The sequence below is a fragment of the Natrix helvetica genome (genome assembly GCF_964273705.1).
Source record: "Natrix helvetica genome assembly, chromosome: 2".
Taxonomy (NCBI): Eukaryota; Metazoa; Chordata; class Lepidosauria; order Squamata; family Natricidae; genus Natrix; species Natrix helvetica.
Genome location: NC_138552.1, coordinates 18,263,308 through 18,285,077, shown reverse-complemented (window position 1 = coordinate 18,285,077; position 21,770 = coordinate 18,263,308). Strand labels below are relative to the sequence as shown.

General features: G+C 44.1%; 1 protein-coding gene across 2 annotated transcripts in view; it reads left to right on the top strand.

The window, feature by feature from the left end:
* Window positions 1-21,770, top strand: part of PDZD2 (PDZ domain containing 2) — a 361,218-nt gene that overhangs the window by 97,789 nt on the left and 241,659 nt on the right. For both annotated transcript variants that reach the window (XM_081942592.1, XM_081942591.1), the window contains exon 2: window positions 113-966. In XM_081942592.1, coding sequence (XP_081798718.1) covers window positions 482-966 — 485 coding nt within the window. In that variant the 5' untranslated portion in view covers window positions 113-481. The remainder of the gene's footprint in view (window positions 1-112; window positions 967-21,770) is intronic.

The window sequence follows — 21,770 nt, the reverse complement described above, 5'->3', positions numbered from 1 at the left end:
TTAGGCAAAAATCTTCTCATTATTAAGCACTGCCGATAAGCTTCTAATCCTGCATCTGAAACAGATTTATGGTTTTAATTGGGCCGTTTCCCTTTTTTTCTAGGTCAAGCAGGTGTTGGTGAGTGTGGAGGAGAAATTCCAGGCTGGTGATCCTACATTTCTGTGTGGACAGCTGTGAGAGGAGGCAAGCATGAAATCCTGGTCTCTTCCTTTCTTCTCTTGCTGTGGATTCCCGAGCAACAATCTTCGGTCTTTGTCATAAAGGCCCTTTGTTGTCCTGGCCAAATTGGGAGTGGAAGAACAAGCCCTTATTATTATTGTTATTATTTAGTTTTGGCTGTCCTTGTGTGTCTTCTCCCTGCGTTTTCTTGGTCCTGTCAAGATGGCTGCAAATGAACCACCCAACAATCTTGGCTTGGCCAGGAACGTTGATCTGACTCAGTTAAAGAAGAACCATTTCTTGACATAATGGAATCCTGGCATGATCACAATGCCCATCACTCCAGAAAACGCGATGCTCTTTCTTCCCATCCTTTATCGATGGTTGCAGGGCCATCTGAAACAGGAAGCTGAGGAACCTGAGCACGGCCTCTGCCATTCGGCCATTAAGAAGCTGAGAGAGTACATCCAGTTGAACTTCCCGGTGGAAGAAGGCAAGCTGCATTACAGCCCCAGTCCGGTGGATATGGAAATCTGTACGGTTTACTTAACCAAGAATCCAGAAGCTACGGAGCCTCTCGGCTTAAGTTTCGGCAATATCCCTGCTTTTGGGGATTATGGTGAAAAACGGAGAATGGGGAGAAGAAAGAGGGGACATAAAGGCCCAGTGCTTGATGTTGGAAGCATTTGGGTTACTGATTTGAAGAAAAACAGCCCGGCAGGGAAATGTGGAAAAGTTCGCTTGCGAGACGAGATCCTTTCGCTGAATGGACAGCTAATGGTTGGAGTGGACATTGGTGGTGCAAGGTAAGATGTGATGAAGGATACTTCAGGATTGATATGGGTGATATGGATGCTCATGGTGAAACCTTCCAGAGCAGTGTTTCTCAACCATGGCGACTTTAAGTCCTGTAGACTTCAACTCCCAGAAATCCCCAGCCAGCATAGCTGGCTGGGGAATTCTGGAAGTTGAAGTCCACAGGACTTAAAGTCGCCAAGGTTGAGAAACACTGTTCCAGAGGATGGTAAATTACAGCTCTCAACAGTTTTACCATGCTTCCTTCTGTTTGTCTTGAAACTCTTCTAGTCATTTGATTGACAATGTAGCTTCTAATGCTTGGAAACGAATTGATTTGATTCTCTGTATTCTTTCATAAGGGATGCCGTGGCTCAGTGGCTAAGACGCTGAGCTTGTCGATCAGAAAGGTCGGCAGTTTGGCGGTTCGAATCCCTAGTGCTGGGTAACCAGAGGTGGGTTGCTGCCAGTTCAGCCCCGTTTGGGCAAACTGGTAGTGGCCTGGAGCAGCTGAGAGCGAACCGGTACGATGGCTCTTTTGGCCCGCCCGCGCTCTATACATGTTTTTATGGCAAAAGGCAAATTGCACACATGCACACAGTGTACGGCACCTGCATGAGCCCCGACAATCAGCTGGTTGTTGCAGGGGCAGTGGATTGTGCACGCATGCGCAGCACAGGTCAGGTGCATGCACGAATGGAATGCACGTGTGCGATCACCAAACTGGTAGTGGTGGTATGTGCAACCCACAACTGCGCATAATGGATTGAGCTCCCGTTACTTGTCCCAGCTTCTGCCAACCTAGCGGTTCGAAAGATGTAAAAATGCAAGTAGAAAAATAGGGACCACCTTTGGTGGGAAGGTAACGGCGTTCTGTGCGCCTTCGGCATTGAGTCATGCCGGCCACATGACCACAATGCTGGCTCCTCAGCTTTGAAATGGAGATGAGCTCCACCCCCTAGAATCAGAAATGATTAGCACATATGTGCGAGGGGAACTTTTACTTTTACCTTTTGTTGTTTCGTAGTCAGCAAAATTCATCTCATTTTCTAATCCAAAGTTTAATCGCACTAATGTTTGTAAGGAAACTTGAGTCCGTACATACAATCTGTATTTTAAGTCTTTTGTGTTCTGTAAGACATCTAATGTAAATAAGAGCAATTCAAATTGCATAACTGGAAATGCAAGTGATTCAGAAACAGCCCAAGACTTGACAATCAAACTGTTTTGTGTTTACAGCAAAATATAAGACTAAATATTTGGCCTTTTGATTTTAGTTGAATGGAATCTCAATGGGATTCCTTGGATCTGGGCTGTCAAACTCCTGGCCCATGGGCCGGATGCGTCATGCGCTGGCCACGCCCATGCCCCGTTTAGTGAAAGGGGGAAAAAGTCCCAATGCGTCACGTGATGTTGCTGTGACGCCGTGAGTTTGACCCCTGCTTTAGATCATTTTTTTCTGTGCTGGGATGATGGGAAATGTAGTCCAGCAATGTGGAAGATAGAGGTACTCCTTGACTTACAGCCACTCATTTAGTGACTGGAGTTATAACAGCACTGAAAAAAGTGACTTAAGACCATTTTTCACACTTAGGACCATTGCAGAGCAGCCCCATGGTCATGTGATCAGAATTTGGATGCTCGACAACTGGTTGGTATTTATGATGGTCGTAATTTCCTGGGATCATGTGATCCCCTTTTGCGATCTTCTGACAAGCAAAATTTTCTTGCTCAGCAATGGAAATTTTGGTCTCAGTTGTGGTTGTAACTTGTACCACAGTGGTGGGTCCTTTTGCAACTGGTACGGTGCAACGGGGCCGGGTATCCACCACATGCATGCTTGCAGCACACGCGCAGTGCGTGGATGCGTACTTACTGCCCGTGATGCTCTGCGACGCCTCAGCTGCTTGGCGGAGTGCTGCGCAGGTGCCGTACGCTCCGTGCGCGTAAGCCCCGATCAGCTCAAATATAAGTAAGGAGGGCGGGCGGGCAGGCAGGCCCTCCGGAGCACCATACCGGAACTGTACCTCGTGCTCCCAGCAGGCACCGGTACGTCTGTACCGGGGCGTGCCTGTCATATCCCACCACTGGACTACCTGTATAAGAATAAATCATTGGTGTTTTGAGATTTCATGTTAAGGGGGTCTCAGAGGGAACTCTTTAGATAATGTTCCTCTGTGTGGAGATGGTGGGAAGTGCAATCCAGCAATATGGAAGATAGCAGTTGAGACAAATTACCTGCATTACCCCTCTAATGGTCAGACTACTAGAATCCCGGATCAATTTTTAGATACAGGAACAATACAATGTCCCTTTTCCTTCTTTAAAACCACACTGTAACCTCTAAGAATACTGAAGCAGTAGTGCCTCTGCAGAGAGCTAGGGGTTGTTATTTTTTGGCTGGGTGGCAGGGATGGGCTTCAAAAATTGCAGCAACGGGTTTGCTGCCCCGTTGCTGGGTGGGCATGGCTTAGCCTATGGTGGCCGTGGCCTAGTTGGCCTCCTGCACCATGGCTGGGGGAGTGTTTTTCACCCTCCCCAGGCTTCAGAGACTTTCCTCGAGCCTCCAGGAGAGCGAAAACTGCTTCAACTGAGCTTCAGAGGCCCTCCGGAGGCCAAAAAACAAGCCCGTTTTTGGACTTCTGGAACTTTGGATAGACCTGTTTTTCACCCTCCCCAGGCTCCGGAGGCTTTTCTCGAACCTCAGGGAATGCGAAAACTGCTTCCCCTGGGCTCTGGAGGCCCTCCGGAGGCTGGAAACAGACCTGTTTCTGGACTTCTGGAACCTCCGGTAGGCCCGTTTCTCCCTCTTCCTGAGTGTGCGGGCCCTGTACTTACTTGGCATGATGAATGTGTTGAATGGAGACTCCTGGGACGGGAGGGGCATGGTGGGAGGGGTAGGGCGGGTTGGGCATGGCCAGCCAGGGGTGCCATTTGGGCGTTTGCCGAACTGGGCAGAATCCTAACTAGAGGATTACCCGAACCCATGCAAACGCCCAGCAGTCCACCCCTGGTGGGTGGGAATGTTTTATCATTTTTATGGTAGCTGTGGCCTGACTGAAATAGATATATAAAACTTATCAAGGACTTATTGCACTGATTTTATATCTTCTTTGGTCAGAAAAGGTTGCCTCTTTGTTCTGCCAACATTTGAAGTGAGCCTTAAGAGCTTTTCTGGCCCACTGTCGCATACCTCTAGTCAAGCCTTATGTACTTCTTGGCTAATGAATAGAAGCTGGAGTAAATTGCGCAGAGTGATACAAATCACAGTGTTGTTTTAAGAAAAAGGAAAGGAGCAATTCAAATAAGTAATATGTGGAGCCAGGGGAGTCGTCTTTCTTTGGAGCAGACTTTAAAAGACAAGATAAGCAGCAGATATGTCTTTTTACTGTACTGCCGAGTTTATTGGACTAACCCTCTTTGCAGAGTCTGTTGGCAGATACATTCACGAAAAATCACCTTTCAGCTTCTCTTGATTCACTCCACTTCCATAAGATTGCCTTTAGTGTTGAGCTATTATATTGGGATAAACAGTTAGTGCAGGTGTTTGATGAAACCTAAAGTCTCCTACAGGAACTTAACAGGAGTTTGAACTTGCCAAATACCAAAAATAGGGAGTGTGCAGTCAATTTTGGCTTCCAAGCATCTCTGTTCTGGCTGCTATTAAGCCCACTAAGAATCAGGGAAGGATTAACACACTTTTGCTGGTGGGACTTTAAGCGTTGGCTGCCAAGCCAAATGTTGCACAGAGAGAAATTGCTTGGGAAAACGGAACAGGGATTCCCTACAGCTGCCCAGTCTGTCCTGTTGGTTTGCAAGAAGAAAAGAAGCACGGGGAAGAGTATCAAATCCCCCCCAAACAATAAGATAATTCCCTTTCTTCTTTGCTTGCTTGCTTATTTTGGACTCCTGTGTCTGTTCCCGTTAATGATGGAGTCAATGGCTGTTTGCCTCTCCCAATGTTGGAATGGTTGCAAATTTATCTGGATTTTTTTCAGCAATGTTTTGATTGCTTGAAGGATCCAAATTTATTTGGATATTTTTCAGCAATGTTTAGATTGCTTGAAGAATTAGTCAGACAAAAATGAATTTTCTTTCAGATTAGAAGAAGTGAAGAGGACATGCGTATGTGGAATGAAGTTTACACATCACCCCAAGCTGAAGTGCGTTTTGATGGATTTTGGCTAGTTGGTTGTATGAACCCAATCAATTATTAGTCACACAATAAACCAAACATAAACCAATCTTAAAGTAATCTTGCCCAGCCTGATATAGCAATGTATTGGAGTCATGGTATCCAGAATTCTTAGCCAGCATGGAATAATAACTACGAATTTTGAGAATTCAACCCATTTGAGTATTATCCAACTTGGGAAAGTGTAACTTAACCCAGCAGGAATACTGCATATAGCCATCTTGTTACAGAAGGAGGAATGGAAGGGACTGATAGCCAAGTATTGGTTCACAGGATAAAGCCCATTAAATTTCATGAATTCATGGTGTCTCTGTATAGCTTGAATCAAGGCATATTTCATTTTCAGTAAAAAGGTAACCTCCCTCCCCATCTCCATGAAGTGTTAGCAATGAAGGTGCTTCAAACAGTGCATAACAATAAACATATTAGTTTAATTTGTGATTCTAGCCACTTTACAGTCTGTAAATTGTGATTTATGGATTAGCATTATGTATGAATTGGGTCGTTATGGTTGGTTGAATAAATCATAATTAATGCAATACATTCTTTAATGTGATATATTCACCCAGTCATAGCTTTCTTTGATGAGTCTAATGTTTGGAGTTATACTTTGTACCATGGATTACCAAATGCAATGTTTAGGTTGACATGAAGCCCTAACTAAAATGATCACACATTATAATTTATCACAATAAATGTGTGCTTGCTGACTTGGGAATAACTAATTGAGTGTGGACTGTATCCACAGGCTCTCATCTGACAAACTCAGGTTTCAGAAGGGTTACTCAAATGGCTAACAGTGAGATATCTATATGAAGAAAACCTGCATTAAATTCTTAGCTTAAGCAGAAACTGATATGATTGCTTTGAAAACAAAGTTTTCATATTTGTTTCTTGAAGAAGAAGAACGTTCAAAAGAACATGGAACACCTATGGGAAGTGTGCAAGTGGATTCTACTGAATCCAAGTGGGATCTTTCTTTTGGATTGGTTTGCAGATTTATATCGCAACAATAATGTCTTAGAAGCATTACTGCTTCAGTTGAGAACTTGTGCAGCTCTAGTGAGCTATTGCCAAAGATGTTGCTGCAGAAACGGGCTGGATGGAGAAGACTGTTATTCTAAGGGACATCTCTTGATGGCACACATCAACTCCATTGAAGAATATAAGGATGGGAATACTATATTTAAGAAAGAAACATGATGTTTCCGTCAATAATTGCCAGCATGTGGGAGAATGGAGAAGATTGTCTTACGTTTGCTGAGGAAGATGCTGCTGAAAGTTGACATCCGCAGTGGGCAGGAGGTCCAAATAATAACAACTCACAGATGAAATGCAGGCGGACAAGAGGGAGACTCCCTTCATGTTAGCCCTAACAGAACAACAGAGTTGGAAGGAATCTTGGAGGTCTTCTAGTCCAACCTCTGCTCAATCAGGAAACCTTACACCACTGATGGCAAACGTTTTTCTGCTCGGGTGCCAAAAGGGGCACGTGAGCGAACGATAGCACGTGCATGTGTACCCACACTCATAATGCAATGACACACACCCCTCCGTGCATGCATGCATAACCCCTCCATGCTCCGCCCCAGTTGGGCCATTTTTCACCCTCCCCAGGCATTTCCGAACTTCCGGTAGGCATGTTGGGCCTATTTTTCACTGTTCACAGGCTCCGGAGGCTTTCCTGAAGCCTGGGGAGGGTGAAAATGGCCTCCCCCACCCTCCAGAAGGTCAAAAATCAGCTAAGCATAGGGCAACACCCCATATGCCCTCAGATATGGCTCTGTGTGCCACCTCTGGCATGCATGCCATAGGTTTGCTATCACAGCCCTACACTATTTCAGACAACGCTCTTAAAAACTTCCAGTGTTGAGGCACCCACAACTTCTGGAGGCAAGTTGTTCCACTGATTCATTGTTCTCACTGTCAGGAAATTTTCCTTAGTTCTAGGTTGCTTCTCTCTCCTTGACTAGTTTCCATCCATTGCTTCTTGTTCTGCCTTCAGGTACTTTGGAGAATAGGTTGACTCCCTAGAGTCAATACAGCTCCTTAGGTATTGGAACATTGCTAACATGTCACTCCTAGTCCTTCTTTTCATTAGACTAGACATACCCAATTCCTGCAACCGTTCTTCATATGTTTTAGCTTCCAGTCCCCTATGTTTTAGCTTTCAGCCCTGTACTAGGTATGGAGGGATGAGTAATTGGAGTAGAATTAATCCATATTCATGAAAATTCTTTTGCATGAACTCAAAATCTTCAAGTATAGGGAATCTTTGTAGACATGAAGGCTTTCTAAACACACCATCTCTGCCTGTGGAGGTAAGGATCTCAAGGAGACATTCTGAATGAACAGGGCTGCAAATCCCAAGTAGATGGAGATGGAGCTAAGAAGTACTAGAATTAGCGACTTTTCTAGATGGTCAACATGTTTGGTTTTCTGGATTTCAGCTTAACTTGAAAAATCTCTATTGGTGGGAGGAAAAATACTCAACATCTCATGGAACTTTCCCCCAAGCTTCATTCCAACTCACATGGATTAAACCAAGGGAAAATATTCAGAATAACAGCTCCCTATTCATTTAGTAGAGATAGTTTCGTGTTTTTCGGGGTTTAAAACATTTTATTAGATTATAGAATAAAATACAAAAATGCAAAAGCAAATAGTAGGACAAAGTGGGGAGGAGAAGGGGAAAGAAAAGGAAGTGTTGACTTCTAACTCCCTCTGTTGCAGCAGAATAAGGTATTAACATCGAACCTAATTTTTTTACTTTCCATAATATTATAAACTATCCCTTTCTAGGCAGGGACATGGTGGCTCGGTGGCTAAGACGCTGAGCTTGTCGATCAGAAAGGTCGGCAGTTCAGTGGTTCAAATCCCTAGCGCCGCATAATGGAGTGAGCTCCCATTATTTGTCCCAGCTTCTGCTAACCTAGCAGTTAGAAAGTATGTAAAAATGCAAGTAGAAAAATAGGGATCACTTTGGTGGGAAGGTAACAGCGTTCCATTTAGTCATGCCAGTCACATGACCACGGAGACATGTTCGGACAGTGCTGGCTCTTCGGCCTTGAAATGGAGCTGAGCCCCGGACCCTAGAGTTTGGAACGAGTAGCACATATGTGTGAGGGGAACCTTTACCTATCCATTTCTCTAACAATAAATCAATCTAATCAGTGAAACCCAAAATCAGAGTTTCATTTTTTTCCACCTCAAGCACAAAGTCCAGCAGTGGTTTCTATGTAGCGACAAAAGTACTTATATCTTTGATCCAAACGATTAATTTAGCCATCTCTGCCAACTCCATCAGCTTCTGTAGCCACTCGTCCATAGTGGGAAGTTTAGTGTTTTTCAAACTTGCTCACTTTAAGTTGCATGGGTTTCAAGTCCAGAATTTAAAGTTCTTTCACTTCTTAAAATTTCTAAGTTTTAAAAAAACACTGACCTGTATGAAGAAGGTGGATCAATTAATTGTATCAACAGAAAGCCTAATTTGACAGATTATTAATTGTAACTAGTAATGATTTCGTTAATAATATTCTCTCACTCTTGGTCTTATTTGGAAATTAGCACCCACCCATCTCCTAGAAGAATGAAATATCCTAGGAAATATTAAAAAGGCAGAATATTACATTTCCCTGGATTAGAAATGGAGAAACAAGTTTTTAGGCAGGAAGCAAACTCACTCTTAATAGCCTCCACCCTCCTCAAGAGCCCACAGCAGATGTCAACATTTAAGAGATAAAGAGATAGCTGGGTCTATTCATAGGCAAATGCCCTCATCCAAGACCCAACAAAGGTAGGATTAGCCCTCTACCCATTTAGCAACAGAATTCACCACATGGCACCTGGGGAGATTACATCACCCAGCAAGATTCAACCAAGTTTGGGACTCAAGACACTACAAACTTACCCCTGCATGGCCCCATGGGAGTCTGACAACCAATCTGAATACATTCTTTACACAGGAACAGGAAGCTCCAAGGCAGGGCCCAAGAGAGGGTATAAATCTCTCTCTCACTCAATCCCACCCATGTGCTTTTTCTTTGCCCAGGACTAAAAAACCCATGTGGTCATCGATTAAACCAACCTTCCAAGCAGCCACCATGTTTCCGGTGTCTTTCCCCCCCACTTGGAACTGAACCCAGATGGACATTTCTTCCAACAGTACCAAGTGGGTCTGATACATGCACCCATTAAAAAAAGGGAGGGGGGATCTCCAGGATTGATTTCAATAGGACAGGGGTGTCCAAACTTGAGAACTTTAAGACTTGTGGACTTCAACTCCCAGAATTCCCCAGCCAGCATGGGAGTTGAAGTCCACAAGTCTTAAAGTTCCCAAGTTTGGACACCCCTGCAATAGGAGGACCGCTGTGGCTGTTTATCATCCTCTTTCTGTCTCATTTTTTTTTCCTGTCCTTTCTTTGGCTTGCTTCGGGTGCAGGGAACGTGGGAAAAGAGTGTAAGCGGTTTGAAAGAAGGGATTGCTTGTATGCTTATGGGATAAATTCCTTCCTGTTTGAACAGCTTTGCTTTCTAATTATTTGATTTGGCCCTTTCTTCTAGGCTTCGAGCCACTGCTGTGGGTGTCTTATGTTTTTCCCCCCCTCTGATCCTCCCCCTTTTAAAAATGAGTGTAACAAGGGAATGAAGGAAGAGATTCAGTATATTTGCTATCCTGTGGCATCTCATTACTGTTCCCTTCTATCCGGCCATTTTTTTTTAGTGTAAACTTCTCTGAGACTGCAGTGTATTTGGGCTGTCTTTCATAGATATATTTACACTTCTTGGCCTTAGGAGGGCGCTGTCTTAACAGGCTTTAATTTCTTGGTTAAATGGGACAGCAGCAATTTAGGATTTGCCTTGCAGTTTTTAAAGAATTCCCGTCAAACACTTTATTAAAAGTACTTTCAGTTTCGTGGCTGTTGGATCAGGTTGTAATAAAAGTCTGTCTAGAGAAAGGTTTGTATTTCTTCTTTGAGAGAGGAAAGTGAGTGATTTCCCCCACAAAACCTTCAACAGTAACCTGAATCTTCAAACTAGAACTTACTGCATTCTTTAAATTAGTGTTAATTAAAAGAACAGGTAAGTCTTCTTTCATTTAATGTTGCTCTGCATCCCTGATGTCTGCCTTCTCCATCTTGATGCTATTAGGTTTTGGCTGGGAATTCTGGGAGTTATAATCCCAAGCAGTGGTGGGATTCAAATGTTTTTACTATCGGTTCTGTGGGTGTGGCTTAGAGGGCATGGCATGGCTTGGTGGGTGTGGCTTGGTAGGCATGGCAGAGGAAGGTTACTGCAAAATCCCCATTTCCTCCTGATCAGCTGGGACTCTGGAGGCAGAGAATAGATGGGGCGGGGCCAGCCAGAGGTGGTATTTACCGGTTTATTTACATTGGTAAATAAACTGGTATTTACATTTACCAACAAAAATGTTTGTCATCACTGGCACAGCCTGTAACTTCACAATGAGTGGAGAAAAAGAGGCACAGAAGAGCATCTTCCTAACATCTCAGGCTGGAAGCGACGGTGGGAGATTTTTACTCTCAGACTTGCAAGATTCCATTAATGTAGTTTTGAAATAAAGTAGAATTAGCTCACCTGGTTTTCTTTTCTGTCTGGTCTACCTGGGAAGGCAGACAGCAAGAAAGGACAGCTGCGGAACTCTCAGGTATGGTTTACATATTGTATTAATATATGGCTGTTGTGTAGTCATAATTAATTAAATAAATTACAGTTGATAGCACATCATATTAACTCAAACTATGGTTTACAAATCATAAAATATGCTAAGCCAAAAACAAACCACTAACATTAAGGAAGTGCTTTGTATGGACGAAGTCTCAGGCTGACTTCATTACTCATGCTATTTGAAAACTTTCCTAAAGAAGCTACTATCCCTCCCCCCCTCTCCCTCCTTCCCTCCTTCCCTCCTGTTGTGGCCCACCAGTAGCCAGAGGAGCTGGCAGCAGATTCGGACAGTGAGGAGGTTGGGGAGGAACATGGGCAAGTCTTGGGGTCTGGGGAAGGCTCTGATGAGGGCTCTGTGTCTGAGGCAGAGATGGGGCCAGAGCTGTATGCCAGTTATCAGCTGCCTTCAGAGTCAGAGATCATTGAGGCAGAGGAACAACTGGAGCATGTTCCCAGTATGCGCATGCGCAGAGTTGCCAGACAAAGGGAACAGCTAAAGAACAGGTGTTGACTTGGGAGTAAGGCCACAGGTGGACGATGAATGGTCCCTCTCAGAGGAAATAAAAGAGGAGCGAAAGGGGAGTGGAGTTTGCAGGAGACAATTAGTTTGCTTAATTGGTTCGTGACTCTCTGAGACTCCTTGCCAAGTTTTGCAGATATCGGCCTGTCAGCTCTCCAAGCAGATAAGGTCTGTGACTGTACATCCTCCCTTGAAAGACTTCAGCAGGGCAGAATTCACAGTAAATTAATAAAAGAGGTTTTTGTCAGGACAAGGAGTTTGCTTCATGCTCTCGGGAAGCCTGGGTTAGAACACCTCCCTCCCTCTCTTTCTAGTATGAGCATCCATCTCTCAAAAAAGTGATTCATGGTTAGCCCTAGCTAACATGTCATTACTCTAATATAAGGATGCTTTGATGATCCCCCTAGAAAGTGCACATCTCATTCATGAATTGCTTCTTGGATTTTTTGAAACTTTACTGAAAGAATCTTACGCATAGGGGAATTCTTAAATTGGAACGTCACACATGCTGGTTTCAAATTAGCTTTTACTGAACTCAAAAAATATTGACTACTGTGTAGATTAGCATCTTCTAAGACTCTTCGTTGAATAGCCTTTTATTATCTCTCTTGCTGTATAAAATTGGATCTTATTTATAGACCAGAAATTCAGTTTATAAAGTCAGAGACATCCTTTTATAAAGAACGGAGCAACTTTGACATATACCAACCACGTACTTTGTAAAATGCATACAAATATGCATTTTTTTTTTCAAATTTAGATGCCAAGGTTTCTAACTGAAAACTATTCTGTTCAGAAACAGGAAAAAGCAGTTAATTCAATTTTGGATATTTCTCTTCCCAGAAATGTCATATTTTGAAAGTGTGAGGTTATGAGTTGGGCAATCTATGTTCCTTCTGAGGTTTTGCGAGGTAACTAACATAGTACTCCAGTTTGTTTTCAATAAACAGAAGATCTGGAAGTTTTTGCGAATGCATCCAGGTGCAAAATAAACTTTTGTATATCATCATAGACAGTGATATGCATCAGAGCCAGATCTTGCTGTTTTAACCCATATTGCAAAGAATTGTATGGAACGAATGGATCATCTGCAGTGACGTAAAGTGATTTAGTCACTATAAAAATGGATTGTCATTTAATATGACTAAATCCACCAAGTGCTACTCAGAAAGAAACGTTGCAAAGAAATGCCTGTGCTAATTGAACGCAACCAGAAGAGGTCTTGTCACATTATGACTTTGTTCGTGCAAGGTTTCCTTTAAAAAAAATTAACCCCAAACTAACATGTTGCACATTAATGTGACCTAGGATCAAGTTTTAAGGCTCAGCAATAGTGTAACTGCATTCAGCAGGTGTTAATCAGTTCATCAGTATAAAAATGCTCATGTCATATCCAAGAGCAGGCTCTGCAGCTTTGGCTAATTATTCTTCAGAAATGTCGAGGGCAAAGCCTGCTCAGATGCTTTGCTGCTCAGAACCTGCTGAGGATGATAAAGATACTCAAATAGTTCAGCTGATCACCCGGTTGCTTGACCCGGTCTTATTGCTTCTCTTAGGAAGAATTGTTCAACTAAGGCTAGGACAGGGATGGCTAATCTTTTCTGGACTGAGTGCCCAAAGCGCATGCACCTGAATCCTCAAAATGCAATGCAATGCGTACATGCAATGCGTACATGCCCCCACCGTATGCAACCAGCCCTCTGCATGCATGTGCTCCCCTCATGGCCTCCCCGCACATGCGTATGTGGCCCTCCACATGTGTCCCAACCCATGTGCAACCCATGCATCTGTGCATTCCCCCTCCCCTTGCACGTGTCCTGCCCCCTGTTGCATGTACAGCAGAGTCCCGAAAACCAGCTGGCCGGCGGGAGGCACACGGGCATGCGTGTTGGAACTGAACTGGGGTGACGGCTCGCATTCCCACAGAGAAGTTGCTGCGTGCTACCTCTGGCACACATCCCATAGATTTGCCATTACGGGGCTAGGAGGTTATTTGAAAGAGCCTTCCAATCTCAACAACCCAAAAGTGCATACTTGTCAGATCCAGACACTGTTGACTGACATGATGTTCTAGAAGAGGTGTGTTCAACCCATGGCCCAGTGGCTACATGCAACCCTGGACTGCTAGTAACATGTCCCCCACAAGATCCTAAACTTTTAACATTGTTATGTGATTTTTGCAGACGTTTATATACATTGACTATATTATATACTTTACGTACAGCCCAGGCAAGCCAAAGGGTTGGAGACCCATGTTCTAGAACATTTCAGTCAGGTTGAGGTCTGCTTTTGGCACTGACTTGATTGCCCTGTGGATAATCTTTGCTGGGAGAGTGAGATTGTGAAATTCTCCTGAGCCTTTTTGTGGCTTAGTAATACCATTAACTATGATTCTTTATCTATTGGTATGCAGCCTTTATTATTTTTGCAAATAACTTTCTTCTTCCTATCTTCCCCACAACAACAACAACAACAACAATCCTCTGAGGTGGATTGGGCTGAGAGAGAGTAACTGGCCCAAAGTCACCCAGCTGGCTTTCATGGCTAATGAAGGACTTGGATTCATAGTCTCCCCTTTTCCAGCTTGGTGTCTTAATCACTCGGCCAAACTAGCTCTCTGTGATATATTTCTGGAGAGCTTATTGGCTATGAGAAGTTCTGAGTATATCTACATAGCTGTCTCCAGTGCTCCTTCTAGATGTCTTCTTTATGAGTTCTTGTGAGGTTCCTATTTTCTCCCTAGACCCATGATGGCAAACCTATGGCATGCGTGCCACAGGTGGCACACAGAGCCATTTGTTAGGGCACATGAGGCGTTGCCCTGTCAGCTCCAGCGTGTAGGCGCGTACTGGCCAGCTGACTTCAACCTTCATTTTTGGCTGTTTTTCGCCCTCTGGAGGCTTCCCTGAACTTCTCTTCCTGAACTTCCAGTTTGCCCTCTGGAGGCTCCAGGAAAGCCTCCCGAAGCCCGGGGAAGGCGAAAAATGGGTCCATCACGTGCCAAAAATTGGGGTAGGGTGGGTCTCGCACACGCATACACGGGGGAGGGGGTTGTGTGCATAGAATTATGGGTGTGGGCACATCTGCACACGACCCCCCCCTTGTACTCCCCTCACTTTTGGCACATGATGGGAAAAAGGTTAGCTATCACTTCCCTAGATTGTTCAGTGATTATATGGCAGCATTATGTCAAACCATCCAGCGATTTAAAGTGAAAGGTTATTAATATAATATGCTGATGTTATACAACTTTATACAGTAGGTCCTTTTTATCAGATCAGGATGAGGCACCATCAGAGTCTAAATTAGTGCTTGGCTGTATTAATGAACTAGATCTGGGGTGTCAAATTCAAGGCCAGCAGGCTGTATCTGGCTCATGATGTGATTGGATCTGGTCCATGGGGCCGTCCTAGAAAACGTAAGGGGCTGGCCTGCGTCACTTCCGCCCTGCCTACCCGCATCACTTTGGCTCCGTCTACCCAATGCGAAGAGGAAACATGCCAGCAGTTTGGGGAGTGGCGTCAACCCAGTCGGCCACACCCAGTGTGGCGTCAAGCTGGCCACGCCCACCCAGTTGGCCATGCTTGCCCGGCCCCCTGAAGTCAACCACATCCAGTGGTGGGTTCCTACCGGTTTGGACTAGTTCGGCCGAATAGGTTGTAACTTGACCTGCCACGTCCCCGAACTGGTACTCTCAGTGGTGCTGTAGGAGCAACCATTTTGTTTTCATTTTTAAGTACCACATGCACGCAGGGCACATCCCTGAGCGAATCGGCAGCAGCAGCAGCCAGAACCCACTCCTGACCACATCCCTGATGTGGCCCTCAATGAAATTGAGTTTGACACTCTTGAACTAGATGAAGCCAAAACACTGGCACTTCAATGAAGAGATATCATTGGTGGTTTTTTAAAATGCCTTTGACTCATAAATGTTGACTTCTGGTGACTTCCTGGACTAGTCCATGCAATTTTCTTGCTAACAATTTAGGAAGTGGTTTGTCTCCTTCCTAAGGCTGAGAAAGAGGGACTTTTGCCCAATCATCCAACTGCTTTTGTGCCTCAGGTGGAAATAGCAATAGCACTTAGACTTATATACTGCTCCATAGTGCTTTTTAGAGGCCTCTCTAAGCAGTTTACAGAGTCAGCCTATTGCCCCCGACAATCTGGCTCCTCATTTTACCCACCTCGGAAGGATGGAAGGCTGAGTCAACCTTGAGCCTGGTGGGATTCGACCTGCCAAATTGCAGCTAGCGGTCAGCTGAAGTAGCCTGCAGTTCTGCTCTCTAACCGCTGCGCTACCACGGCTCCTAATAGAACTGATAATCTCCTGATTTCTAACCTGGTGCCTTAACAACTACACCAAATTGTCTCTTGGGTGTTGTTAGTGGATGGTTTATCTATCTGTAGCATTCAACCTGTTCAAAAGAAGATGTCCTCTGCCTAAAAGATCAAGGTCATAGCTTCTGGGGGGGTGGAAGGTCTGAATAATATTTGCCATTAGAGGTAGAGGTGTTATCTGCATCAAGCAGAACCTTTTCCACTTCAGACTATGTGCCCTTATTTCAGTAGGAAATAGCCTCTTTATCCATCCCATGGCAACATCTTCTGTTATGCTGTTGGAATGCAGGAATGCATTATGCATGGGGAGGCATTGATGTGAGTCCAGACACTTCAGGTAGTACGAAAAAAAATTGCAACAAGAGCCACTGACCATAACTGGGGTTTACTCCAGTCTTATATGATAGTCACAGACTCCCAGTTTGTTCATTTCAAAACGGTACTAACTTACACGATCCTGACAGTTTGGGATCCAAACAATTAAAGGGATGCTGCTTCTAGTGTGTTCCGGTGGCGGAGAGTGCTGAAAGGCTGCAGAAAAGAGCAATGAAAATGGAGGCTTGAGGCTAAATCTTACGAAGATTGTTTAAAACAGGGGTGTCAAATCTCATTTCATTGAGGGCCGCATCAGGGTTGTGTTTGACCTTGGCCGTCCGAGTGGGTGTGGCCGAGTGGCCGTGACTGGGGTGGCGTGGCCAGCTCAACATCTCTTGAGTTGGGAGCACACACACACACCGAGCTCTGTTTTTGGCTGCAACACCCTGCTCCAGCACTCTTCCAGCTGAAAACGGAGCTTGCGTGCGCCCTCCCGAGCTCTGTTTTTGGCTGCATCACCCTGCTCCAGCACTCTTCCAGCGAAAATAGAGCTTGCGTGCGCCCTCCCGAGCTCTGTTTTCACTGGCAGCAGTCTTTCACTTCCGGGTTGTACATAGGGTTGTTTTTTGCCCTTCGAAGGGGGCGAGAGGAGACCATTTTTACCCTCCCCAGGCTCTAGAAAGCCTCTGGAGCCTGGGGAAGGCAAAAAACAGATCCATCGCGTGCAAAAAGCAGGGGTAGGGCGGGTGTGTGTGTGTGTCACACATGCATGCGGTGTGTGTGTGTGTGTCGCATGCATAGAATTATGGGTGTGGGCACGCCCGTGCATGACCCCACTGCGCTCCTTGTTTTTGGCACACAATGGCAAAAAGGTTAGCCATCACTGGTATAGTGCAATATTAATGCAATATCAGGGGTTTTCAAAACAATTGTATAGAATGTGAGGGATGTGTATTTTTGTTTTATTCTTGTATGTATAATGTACACTGAAGATGGCGTTTAATTTTGTTGTACAAGGTGCAATGACAATAAAGTCTAGTAACTAATAGCTTGCTTCCTGGAGTTAAGAGATGCTCTATCGCTGGTGATTTTCAAGCAAAGACTGGTTAGTCCGTTTGCCTGGACTGTATGAGGATTTCTACCCCAGGGAAGGAACTGGTCTAGAACAGCAGCTCCCAACCTCTGGAAGGCCGCGATGTTATCACAGGATGTCCGCAAAGCTTTGAAGAAATGTTATGATTTAAATATTGAATTAAGTCTTGGTGGTCTGTGGCCATGGTCCGTGGCCACAAAAGGTATTTAAAGGGGGTCAGTGTGAAGAAGAAGTTGAGAACCACTGGTCTAGAACAGAAGTGTCAAACCGGCAGCCTGTGAGGGGGATGCGCCATGGGCAGGCCACGCCCACCTCAACTCCGCGAAGGGGAAAATATTGCAAAACATCACGTGACAGCAACGTGACTCAGCGAGTTTGACAACCGTGGTCTAGACTCTAGAGGATCTCCAAGGTACCCTATTCTTCTATGATTTCTTGATATTCTTTGGTTTTCTTACAAATTTTTCAAATTTAGTTTTCAATTTCACTATTATAATTGATCCTTGTATGTTGTCACTTTCACTCGTTATCGGTTGCTATTGTTTACATTTCCCCCCCAACTTTTTAACTGTTGTCCTTGACTGTTTTGTGTAAACTAGCGTGAGTTCACGTTGATTCACAGTATACAAGTTAGTTGAACGAATGAATGAATGAGATAATAGCAATTGAGCTACGTAGGGATGATTGTCTCAGTTGGAGCAATGGACTAACTTGGTTTCTCTGATTGTTTAGCTACTATTAAATGGCTGGGTTGGGCACTCTTCTGTAAAAAATGGATAGGAAGGCAGTCTTTATGATTAGGTTGACACATCTGTATGTATTAGATTCTTGCAATGTGGTGACTTAAGCTATGTGCAACAACAATTTCTAATTGTTTCCAGCTGGATGGCAATTGATTGCTATTTGGAGAGTGTTCTTTGGCAATATCTTTCAGATGGGAACTCTCTTGCATGGGTGTTTTCTAAAGCACCTGGTACCTTACCGTTGCCAGGTATGAATATTAAACAATTGGAAGTAGCATATATTTCAAAAGAGATTTATGCCTGTGGCAATACAAAAGTTTGATGGATGGGTTGCCAGAATGGCAGGAATACGCTTCAACTCACATTGAATTGTTAAAATGGTATCACTGATAACGAACAGGTTTGCAAAAGGTTGTTCCTAAGCTGATATAGGTAGTATCATCAATTTTTCATTTTAGTGACTGTTCAAAGATACAACAGCACTGAAAAAAGTGACTTATGATCATTTTTCATGCTTATGACTGTTGTGACATCCCCATGGTCGCATGATCAAAATTCAGATGCCTGCAACCATCTCGTATTTGTGACGTTTGCAGTATCCCAGGGTCATGTGATCACGTTTTGCGACCTCTGATCAGCAAAGTCAATGGGGAAACCAAATTCATTTTACAACCGTGTTGCTAACGTAAGAACTGCAGTAATTCCCTTAGCAACTGTGGCAAGAATGGTCATAAGATGGGGCAAAACTCACTGAACAAATGTCTCACTTAGCAGCAGAAATGTTGGACTCAATTTTGGTCATAGGTCAGGGACTAACTGTTCTTTATTCAGAATGTAGACTTAAAATGACCCCTTGTAGTTGTTCCTGGGGAGGAAAGCTACGGCAGATCTAGACAGCATACTAAAAAGCAGAGACATCACCCTGCCAACAAAAGTGCGTCTAGTCAAGGCTATGGTTTTCCCAGTTGCAATGGATGGCTGTGAAAGTTGGACCATAAGGAAGGCTGAGCACCAAAGAATGGAGGCCTTTGAACTATGGTGATGGAGAAGACTCCTGTAAGTCCCTTGGCTGCAAGTCGATCAAACCGGTCAGTCCTAGAGGAGATCAACCCTGACTGCTCTTTAGAAGGCCAGATCCTGAAGTTGAAACTCAAATACTTGGCCACCTAATGAGAAGGAAGGACTCACTGGAGAAGATCCCAATGCTGGGAACGATTGAGGGCAAAAGAAGAAGGGGACGACAGAGAATGAGGTGGCTGGATGGAGTCACCGAAGCAGTCGGCATGAGCTTAAATGGACTCCAGAGGATGGTAGAGGACAGGAAGGCCTGGAGGAACGTTGTCCATGGGGTCGCGATGGGTCGGACAGGACTTCGCAACTAACTAATTAACAACAGTTCTGATTTGCTGGGGAAGGAGGAGCTTACATTTTTGGAAATCTCCATGCAGAATTGAGTTGAGGTTCTACCTACCCTTATCTATTCATACATGCACGCACGCATGCACGCACACACACACACACACACACACACAGAATTTAAATTCATTCATCCTTATGTAGTAGTAAGCAGGATCTAATTTAAGAACCTGGTAATCTGTGGCTATGTCTCCCTCTAGCGGCTTCAGAGGACCTTCTGTGATCTCTCAGAGTAGAAGTTTGATCTTGTGTAGAATAATTTCCTGTCCCCTTTCCAGTGCCTCTTTGAAAGAATACAGTAGAGGTAGTAGAAAGCTTTGTTATGCGTTTCCTCTCAATATTTTTTAAAGTTCAGCTGGATGGAGATGGTCAAAACTGGAGAGGAATCAAAGAATACAGAAGAATGCCAGAATGTGGAGATATTAATTGCTTGGTTAAATGCTTGATTGAAATAGGAAACTTTCATTTTCATAACAGTTTAATGGCCACTTTGGGTGGGAATATTTGTGTGGGGACTTCCACATATTAAGATCAAGTAAGGCCACACTTGGAATACTGCATCCAGGTCTGGTCACCACAATATGAAAAAGATCTTGAGACTCTAAAAAGAGTGCAGAGAAGAACAAGAAGAATGATTATTAGAAGCTAAAACATACGAAGAATGGTTGCAGCAATTGAGTATGTCTAGCTCAGAGGTATCAAACTCGATTTCATTGAGGCCACATCAGGATTGTGTTGGACTTTGGGGAGCTGGGGTGAATGTGGCTGGGGCGGGCATGGCCAATTTGATGTCACTTGTGTAGGAGGCACCTGTGGTGACCCAAGCGCTCTGCCAGCGAAAACAGGCTCCCGAGCTCTGTTTTTGGCTGGGATGGGCTCCCGAGCTCTGTTTTCACTGGCAGAGGCATTACAGACCAGTCCTTTGCTGTTTCCAGGTTTGCCCTGCGGGCCGGATCCAGCCCCCAGGCCTTGAGTTTGACACCCCTGGTCTAGCCTAATGAAAAGAACGACTGGAGAAGACATGATAGCAGTGTTCCAATATTTGAAGGGCTCCTACAAAGACAAGGGGATCAATCTATTCTCCAAAGCAACGGAAGACAAGACAAGAAACAATGGAGGGAAACTAACCAAGGAGAGAAGCAACCTAGAACTAAGGAGAAAATTCCTAACGGACAGAGCAATCAATCAATGGAATAGCTTGCCTTCAGAAGTTGTAGGTGCTCCATCACTAAAGGCTTTCAAAAAGAGACTGGACAACCATTTGTCTGCAATTATATAAGGTCTCCTGCCAAAGCAGGGGGTTGGACTAGAAGACTTTCAAGGTCCCTTCCAACTCTAAAGTAAAAAAAAAGTTGTCTAAGAGACATCTCACACAGAGAACAACTGCACACGAGACCGCATGGAACACACAATACAAAACATCCTGATTTGAAGCCTTTTTTGTTTTTGAAAATGTCCCGTCAGGGTGACCCAAAACCACTTACAGTGGTAAGTGCTTTGATGTTTCTTAGAACTCCTTCTATTCAGAAGTAATTCCTTTCACTTCAGTTCAGAGGGATATTTCCATGTGTAATTTCCTTAGATTTTAGGGTCGGTTGTAACCCTGAAATTAATGGGAAATGGCGCTTGGGACTGAAAGGGTGTGTGCTTTGTCATTTCTGTCTTTGATGAGCCAAAAAACCATGGGTTTCAGAAGAATGACTCATGGGTTCATTTACTCTAAACTTTCCAGTAATGCCAATCACATTTGCAGCTCCATCTATCTAAAGACCACACTATTTGTGTAAAAAAAAAAAAAAGAATAACGCAAACTAAGAGTTGGATGGGATACATGCAATGCTCTCACTTACTGGATTAAAATGTCAAGAGAGCGCCAGGCTTGGCCAGTTTCTCTGATTCACAACTAGGCCAACAAACTGTTTTAATCTTTCTGTTTTAATCTTTCTATTGCAAACATTTGTGTGAGTCATATTAACACAAACAAGAGAGAAAGGCAGATTTCCATCAAATGAGATAGAACGGTGGAATTACCTGATTATGCTAGAAGGTGGGATTATCCGATTATCATAATGTAGCACAATATTGGTCGCTTTTTCCTAAAACTGAAAAGCCTCACTTAAGGAATGCTTCATTTTACAGGTAGTCCTTGACTTACAACCATTCATTTTAGTGACAACCATTCGTTTAGTTCAAAGTCACAGCAGCACTGAAAAAAGTGACTTATGACAGTTTTTCACACTTACTATGGTTGTAGGATCCGCTCAGTCGTGTAATCAAAATTTGGATGCTTGGCATGCATTTGTAGAGTAGAGTAGAGTAGAGTAGAGTAGAGTAGAGGAGTGGAGTGGAGTGGAGTGGAGTGGAGTAGAGTAGAGTAGAGTAGAGTAGAGTAGAGTAGAGTAGAGTAGAGTAGTGGAGTGGAGTGGAGTGGAGTGGAGTAGAGTAGAGTAGAGTAGAGTAGAGTAGAGTAGAGTAGAGTAGAGTAGAGTAGAGTAGAGTAGAGTAGA